Source organism: Mirounga leonina, unplaced genomic scaffold, assembly GCF_011800145.1.
Source record: "Mirounga leonina isolate KUSES-001 unplaced genomic scaffold, KU_Mleo_1.0 Mir_129, whole genome shotgun sequence".
In the NCBI taxonomy this organism is placed as follows: Eukaryota; Metazoa; Chordata; class Mammalia; order Carnivora; family Phocidae; genus Mirounga; species Mirounga leonina.
In genome coordinates this window covers 47,405,516-47,414,387 of record NW_023270323.1, presented here as the reverse complement: position 1 = coordinate 47,414,387, position 8,872 = coordinate 47,405,516, and the positions used below count along the sequence as shown (strand labels likewise).

Here is an 8,872-nt window from a genome sequence, read left to right as displayed (position 1 = left end):
TCCATCCATCCATCCATCCATCCATCCATCCATCCATCCTTCCCTCCATCCATCCATCCATTCAGCACTTACTTGGTGCTAAGCCGTGGCAGTGCCAGTCTCAAAGGAAAGGACTGATTCTTACTATACATTTAACCACAGTACAGTATTATATGTGCTATGGTGGAGGTATAAAGAAGCAGCTATCCCAGTATTTCTCATTGCCATTAAATAATGTCTCATATATATATATATATATTTTTTTTTTTTCCTGGACTTATTATGCTTTCTGAATCTAATGATTCATGCATTTCATTAATTCTAAAAAAAATTCTAGCCATTATCTTTTGAAATGTCACCTCTCCTCATTTTCTCCATTCTCTTCTATAATTCCTAGTGATTATTTTGTGGGAAATTTGTATTTTCTTAACCATTCTTTAGTACTTTTTCTTATTTTTCTCTGCTTCATTCCATATAATTTCCAAAGATCTGTTTTCCAGTTCATAAATTTTCTCTTCGCTTGTGTCTAACCTATACTGTACCCCATCCTTTGTGTTTTAAATTTATGACTATAATTTTCTAGTTGTTCTTCTCATACTTGTTCATATCTGTGTGTCCTTTTTACTGTGTCTTGTTACTTTCTTCTGTTTGGATTCATTATCCTATGTCTTTAATCACTTAAAAATTTATTTTATAACCTTTACTGATAGCCCTATTAAATGAATTTCTGGGAAACCTAATTGGGTTCTTTGTCGTGCCTCTTGAATTTTGTTTAGATTACACGGTTTCTGCATGCATTTTGTACTTTTAAATTGAAAACTGATCTTCATTAGGGTTTATCTGTGAGAGCCCCATGAGGCTTAGATGGAAGGCATTTTCTTCCAAAGGGATTTTACATTCACTTCTTCTAGGGGCCCAAGAGGCCCTAGACCAAATTGTAAGTTACTTTTTTAGCTTGAGGGGCCTTGGATCGTGGGTATGCTGTCTATAAAGAGGATTAGGCTTTTGTTTACACATTCTCAAGGGAGGTTCACCCATATCTCCCACCCCAGAGCTGAGGTCAAGACAAAGAAACGTCCTTATCGTCTCCCTCTGTGGTGGTGGAATATTTTCTGGTCCAGTCTCTCTCTGTGGGATTAGTGTGTATACGGGCATGTACGTGTGCATGCGTGTGCGTGCGTGCACGTGTATGTATGCATTACTGCTCAGTTGCATTCTCCACGTGCCACAGGCAAAGGCCCTCAACTTCCAGGACTATAGCCCTAGCCCTAGGTTTCTGAGTCTAGCGGCCACTGTGCACCATGTCTCTCCATGGGATGGCCAAGGGTCAAATCATGGATTTGCTGCTCTAGTTTTATCTTTCCTTTCCATTTTGCCTCCTGGGGAATCTCTGTTAGTCTCTTTTGAGCTCGGCTCTTCATGTAAAGAATATTTTATTTATTTTGTGTGGCATTTCTAGGAGTTGTGTAGCAGGGAAGTTATTCAGTCAGTCATAGTCTGGGAAATTGAAATTGTTATTCACATTCTTTTTTTGATTATTATTATGTCCAGTTAGCCAACATATACAAAGCTTCTGCACAGCCAATGAAACAGTCACATTCTTTTTAAACGGCTTTAAAAATCAAAGCAATGACAAATTGAGAGTGTTTTTCGGAACCCTCCTTAAAGAATTCCATACCTATTTTGCTGTGTGGAGAACCCACCACATTATGGGAAGACAAAAAGAGAGGTGACTAATTTTGACTTGGTTGCTAAGGAAGTGGCCAGAAAGGTGACAGTTAAGTCAGACTTTGGGGAATGAGAGATTTAGTAACCTTATTTACCACCAACCATTACTCTCCAAACTATTTTACACGGTGAAATTTAGACTTAATCTTTGTCCAATTGATTTACCTCATTTTATATATTAATAGATATACATATTTTAATACACGATGTCATCAAAGTTATTATTATCCACTGATTTCTAAGTGGCAGGCAAGGAAGCCGATGCTCTATCGATAAAACTGAAAACCCAGAAAAGCTAAATAACATTTTCACTCATGTAACATAATGAGTGACAGGGCTGGATTCAAACTTGAGTGTAGCAACTGTAAAATGTGCCCTTCGGGGAGCTTAAGTGACCAAAGGCCCCTGCTGCTGTGCTGTGAAGTCCATTGCCATGTCTCCATTGAGCCCGGCTTTCCACTGGGCTGCTCGCAGCCAGTTACTAAATGTGGCAGGGATACTAAGGCAGGCTTTTTTCCTGGAAGACCCGGGACTCCTCTGGCGGGGGACTGGCTCACAGACCTCCTCGCCAAACCTTTCTCAGAGTGAACGGCAGCCTTAGATGACACTCTGCCTGACCTTCCTTCCTTCTCTTTGCTTGAGGACACACTTGCATTGTGCTTTGACTGCTTCCCCAGCATTTTCTCTCAAAGTCACGTCCCCGATAAAATCCTTGCACGTTTAACTCCATCTTGGTGTCTGCTTCTCCGAAGACCCAGACTATCACACCTAATTTGTGTGACCTCAAAACCCATGCTTTTACAAAAAATAACTAAAAACGGACTAAAGATCGAAATGTAAGAGGGACAACTGTAAGACTGTTAGAAGAAACATAGGCATCAATCTTCATGACCCTGGATGAGGCAATGCTTTCTTAGATATGACACCCAAAGCACAAGCAACAAAAGAAAAAATTGATATCTTAGACTTCATCAAAATTAAAAGCTTTTCTGCTTCAAAGGACAGCATCAAAAAAGTGAAAAGTTGGGGCGCCTGGGTGGCTCAGTTGTTAAGCGTCTGCCGTCGGCTCAGGTCATGATCCCAGGGTCCTGGGATGGAGCCCCACATCGGGCTCCCTGCTCCGCGGGAGGCCTACTTCTCCCTCTCCCACTCCCCCTGCTTGTGTTCCCTCTCTCGCTGTGTCTCTCTCTGTCAAATAAATAAATAAAATCTTTAAAAAAAAAAAAGTGAAAAGTCAACACACAGGATGGAAGAAAACATTTGCAAATTATATATCTGATCAGGGACTCCTATCTAGAATATATAAAAAACTCTTATAACTCAATGATAAAGAGAAATGACTCAATTAAAAAATGAACAAAGATATGAATAGATGTTTCTTTTTTTTTTTTTTTTAAGATTTTATTTATTTATTTGACAGAGAGAGATACAGCGAAAGAGGGAACACAAGCAGAGGGAGTGGGAGAGGGAGAAGCAGGCTTCCCACAGAGCAGGGAGCCCGATGCGGGGCTCGATCCCAGGACCCTGGGATCATGACCTGAGCCGAAGGCAGGCGCTTAACGACTGAGCCACTCAGGCACCCCATGAATAGACATTTCTCCCAAGAAAATGTGCAAATGGCCAATTGTACGTGAAAGATGCTCAACATCATTAGTCATCAGGGAAATACAAATTAAAACCACAATAAGATACCACTTCACATCCACTAAGATAGCTATAATAAAAAAATCAGAAAATAGCAAGTGTTAACAAGGAGGCGGAGAAATTGGAACCCTTCTACCCTGCTGGTGGGAATGGTAAATGGTGCAGCCATTTTGGAAAAATGGTCTGATAGTTTATCAAAAGGTTAAATACAGAGTTATTGGGGCACCTGGGTGGCTCAGTCGGATCAGGAGTCCGCCTTCGGCTCAGGTCATGATCTCGGGGTCCTGGGATCTAGTCCCGCATCGGGCTCCACGCTCAGTGGGGAGTCTGCTTCTCCCTCTCCCACTCCCCTTGCTTGGGCTCTCTCTCCCTTGCTGTCTCAAATAGGTGAACAAAATCTTTAAAAAAATAAAAAAAAATAAAAATAGAATTATTGTATGACCCAGTGATTCCATTTAGCATTTAGCAAGACAAGTGAAAACATGGGTCCGCATAAAAACTTGTACAGGAATGTTTATTGCAGTATTGTTCACAATAACTGAAAAGTGAAAACAACCCAAATGTCTATCAACTGATGAATGGATATACAAAATGTGGTATACCCATACAGTGGCATATTATTTGCCCATGGAAAGGAATAAAGTACTGATACATGCAGCCACATGGATGAACCTTGAAAACATTATGCTAAGTGAGAAAAACAATACACAAAGGACCACATATCGTATGATCTCATTTATATGAAATGCCCAGAAGAGGCAAATTTATAATGACAGAAAGGAGATTAGTGTTTGCCAGGGCGCAGGGGCATGGGAAGTTTGGGGGATGACAGCTAAAGACTATGGGGGATGACGAGAAATCAAAATGTTCCAAAATTAATTGTGGTGATTATTGCACAATTCAGTGAATATACTAAAAAACAGTATGTGAATGATATCTCAATAAATCTGTCACTAAAAAAATCCATGCTCTTCGAATACACTATATCCTTCATTTGGCATTTATCCTAGAGTTCCTTGTCTTATGATTATTTTTTTCCAACCCAAATGTTGCTTCAGACCATCCAAATAGTGATGATCTTTGAATTGTGGCATTTCTTCTGGATTTGGTTTCTTCATTAGAATTTTTTCAAATTTCCTCCAATGGACGCATGATACTTTTATATTTGAGACTTACATTATACAGAAATGAAAATGTTGTGTCATTAACAAAATTATTAGCTGCTAAAGAAAAAAGTCTCCGTCCCTTTGTGGATTCCTCTGATGCCAGCACAGAAAGTAGGTGCTTAACAATAATTTGTAGATATTCTTGATAATGGCACTAGGTTTTAACGCCGTTACGGTTGTGAGTCTTTGGGTCTTTGGTAATCTATGTGGATTTCTTTTTTTTTCTTGTTTTTTTTATAATTTTTTTAAAAGATTTTATTTATTTTTATTTGAGAGAGAGAGAATGAGAGAGAGAGAGAGCATGAGAGGGAGGAGGGTCAGAGGACGAAGCAGACTCCCCGCCGAGCAGGGAGCCCGATGTGGGACTCGATCCCGGGACCCCAGGATCACGACCTGAGCCGAAGGCAGTCGCCCAACCGACTGAGCCACCCAGGTGCCCCTCTATGTGGATTTCTTATTGGTAATAGAGTTCGGGCAAAGTAGGTATTATTTTGTGATTATAAACCTTAAAAGATTTGAAAAGTATTTTCACTGAAAGAAAAAAATGTTTTAGTTTGAATGCCAGTTTCAATAGCAGATATTTTACAGATAGGGTAGATTTCACCTTCATGAAAACATTTTCAAACATTTGGGTCAGCCGGCTTCCCCTCCTCCTAGTTGCTCCCTGCAGGGGAACCTGCCCAAAGGGGTGTCTTCCGATCGTGTGCTGGAGTCCGTGTGTGAATTATTGACTTTGTCATGTTTCTTTATGGAGACAAGGTCATCCTCTGACAATATTTCATTAGCCCTTTTCTTCAGCTTGTCTTCTTTACTCTTCTTTGTAATTTCTCCCCACCCTCCTTTTTGGAAAGCAAGAGGGAAGGGATGCTCAGCTGGCTTAGACTGAGCCCTTTTTGCCAGCCCCAACGTGGGTCTTTCACATTCAGAAATCCTGTTTTCTCCTCACAGTGGATCTGCTGAAAGGTTGCCATCTCAACCTCATTTGAGATGAGGAAACTGAGGCACACACTGTAAGCAGCAGCGTCTGGACCGGGGCTGGCAAGGCAGCGCGGTGCGTGGCTAAGGGCAGATCTGGCGCCAGGCTGTCTGGGCTTGAATCCGGGCTTCAGTGCTCAGCAGCCGTGGGGACCCTCCTCCCCCTTCCTTCTCTCAGTGCCTTAAGGGCTTGATAATAGTCTATGTTACCAGGTTGGAATAGGGAATGAGTTAGTCAATGATTTGTAATGCACTCAGAGCAGTGCCTGGCACAATGCAAGTGCCATGTAAGTGTCGTAAAAGTAAATAAGCTGAAAGCTGTCTGACTCCAAAGCTGCTAATGGTGGAATTTCAGGCCTCCTTTTGTTCTGTTCCCCTATTAAAGCAGCAGAATTGGGCAAAAGCTAACCTTGGACTCTGAACAGGGAACAGAGACTTTGCTGCGGAGGCACCCACGGACTTCCTGCTCTGTCCAACCCTTCTTGCCATCAGCCGTTCTAAAATGTGAATCCATTTGCTTTAGGTTAGCCGAGAGCACTGAGCTCTTAGGTGCCAGCCCTGGGCTCACCAGTGGATGCCCATGCACTAAACCCCAGCCGAGGCCAGCAGCGCCCCCTTCCCCGCCTCAGGCCTGGCCTAGCCCGAGGCCTCCCCCGTGTTGTCATTCCCACCTGGTTCCTTCCTTACCACACTCCAGTCATGCATGCTAGCCTTTGTGGGTTCCTCTCTCAAGGCCTTTGTACGCATCTGGAAATACTTCCCCGGATTGCTGCGTGGTTAACGTCTCTCCCATTCATGTCATCACATCACCCTGCCTTGTCAGAAAAACCTTCCGTGATCATCAAATTGGGCTCCCAAGCAAAACAGGAGGCATGCTCAAGGAGAGCGGCTGAGAGTTTATTAGGACACCATTAGGAGGAAGTGGGCAGGGAGGGGAAACCACAATAAGCTGGGGAGGCCTTTACCACCACCTGGCCTGAGGCAATAGGTTGGGACAAGAGGAGACTGGGAACTTCAGAGAACCCAAGGACAGGCCCCAGACAGAGCTGTAGGCCTCAGAGGATTGGTGCGGCAGTCAATCTGCTAGACTTCTGCAGTAAGGGGCAGCATAAATACCCCACCTCCCTCTCCTCCATCCCCCTTGACCTCCTGCCTGCTTCCCATTCTTGGGGCCTGGACGGCACAGATCAGATCCGCCTCCCAGGAGAGGGGTGGAGAGGTAATCGGAAGTTAGCGACCACTCTCTCTTCCCAAGTCATAGTTTATTTTCTCTTTTATCTTCTTAACATACATGACTCTCCACAATCACCTTCTTTTGTTTTATATGTTTATTGTCTGCCCGCCCCTGCCATCCCCTCTAGAATGTGGTTCTCTTGAGGGCATAGCCTTTGGAGTTTTCTATTTTTCTTTCTTTTTTCATCTCCAGGTCCCCAGCGCCAACCTCAGCGCCGGATATATAGCAGGCGCGCTGTAAATATGGGTTGAATGAATCAAAGGACTGGGTCATACAGAGCTTGAAGAGAAAAAGGCTTATAAGGGTGGTTTTTCTTTTTTTCTTTTTTCTTACAAAAGAAAAAGAATCGGGTGACTGAACACTGCGTGGCGCCGGGGCCAGGCCTGCACCTCTTGCCCACAGTTCTGCGGCCGGGAGGCCGGCAGGTGCGGCGAGGCCCCGCCGCGGCCCCGCCGGCTCCCCCGGGGCTGTGTACGCCGCGGTGGGCGCGCGTCTCCCAGGCGTCAGCCGACCCGCTCGCCCGTCCGCAGCGGGCCCGGCGCGGGGACGTGCGGGGCGGCTGGCCGAGTCCCTCTCCAGGCCCCGCTGCGGGCAGGGAGGGAGACACCCAGTGCTCGCTCGCGGTTATTTTTAGTCGGTAGCTGAGATCCTCCCCCCCCCGGGGGGGGATGCGGAGCGGCCAGAGAAAGTGCGGAGAGAGGGAGCTCCCGGCGCCTCCACGCTCGCTCCCGCCGGGACTCGGGGCGCGGCGGAGACCGGGCGGCGCAGGGAACAGTTGCCGCGGCGTCCTCCGGCGGCGCGCCGCTCTCCTCCGAGACCTGCGCCGGGCGGGGGCGGGGCGGGCAGGGGAGGGGAGAGCGGGCGGGCGGGAAGGGGCGGGGAGCGCGCTCCTGCGGCGGCGGCGGCGGCGGCGGCCGTGCTCATCCCGGCGGCCCAGCGCTCGAGTGCACGCGGGGCTTCGCAAATGGCTTGTCCCGCTCTGGGTCTGGAAGCTCTTCAGCCTCTGCAGCCGGAGCCGCCCCCCGAGCCTGCTTTTTCGGAGGCGCAGAAGTGGATCGAGGTAGGTGCCCCTGGCTGGAGGGAGGCCTTGCAGGGGCGCCCGAAGCCACCGACCCGCGCACACGGACGACAGGTCCAGCCTCGCCTCCCCCCCACTTTCTTTGGCCAGCTGCTCCGAGTCACCCGCCCGGGCCTCGTCGGGCGAGCTGCGCTGCCCTGGCGCCCTGGCGCGGGTCTCGGGCGAGGGTGGGCGGGAGTGAGGGACGCCGCAGTCTCGCAGTGCGCGTGGGGGGCACGAAGCGCTCTCCTGCGCCTGCATCCCTCCTGCTCGCCAGCCGCGCAAATCTCAGCTCCCGCCGCTTCCACGCGGGGCCAAGGGAAGCGCAGTGCCCGCAGAAGCGCCGCAAAGGCGCAGGAAGCGCGAGACCCAGAGTGCTGCGGCCACCGCATTTGGGGGGGTCCTGCTCCCCGTCCTACCTTCCGCCTTTTGACCCCCCCCCCCCCCGCTCTTCCCGAGCGGAGTTGGCAGTGTGTCCACGGAAGCGCGTACCCACCAGAGCTTCTGGCTGTATTCCTGGCAGCGGGTCAGGTGTGAGGCTGGCCCAGCGCACAGGGCCGGGGAGCCTGCAAGACCCACCTGCGAGCGCGCCATCCGCATAGCCGCTGCCCAGCCATTGGCAGCCCCCACTCCATGGCGGAGGCGGCGGGGCGGGCTCCCAGGTGCCGGGTCCCCGGCCCCGCTGGCATGTTTCACTTCTTAAATGACTCGGTGGCAGGCCAGGGAAATCACTGGAGCTCTCGGCTCAGTCCAGGAAGCACTCGCTGGGTGATCCTGATTCTCGATGTCTATCTGTAGATAGATGCAGCTTGGTGGTTCTGCGCTCCCCAAATGACGCGTCTGCCGGGGATCAGGACGCTTGGAGGGCGCGAAGGGGGAAAGGTGACCCCCTGTGATCCGTGCAGGAGCCTCTATTTCGCCCAGAGGGCCTTTCTTGAGGCTTAGCGGAAGGCGAATTTGACCCTTTTCCTCAGGGACAGGCAGCCCTCCTTGCCCATAGTTCAGAGGAAGAAATGCACCGTTAAGTCATTGGCCCAGCAATGGTGAAGCCTGTTAGTACTCAGGCTGTCACTTGGTGAGCCCCCCCCC

General features: G+C 48.5%; 1 protein-coding gene across 1 annotated transcript in view; it reads left to right on the top strand.

Moving 5' to 3' along the window:
* Positions 1-7,619: 7,619 nt before the first annotated feature.
* The window catches only part of LIMCH1 (LIM and calponin homology domains 1), a 324,230-nt gene continuing 322,977 nt past the window's right edge, over positions 7,620-8,872 (top strand). Inside the window, exon 1 of the mRNA XM_035005588.1 lies at positions 7,620-7,786. Within this exon, the coding sequence (XP_034861479.1) occupies positions 7,691-7,786 (96 nt within the window). The 5' untranslated portion in view covers positions 7,620-7,690. The remainder of the gene's footprint in view (positions 7,787-8,872) is intronic.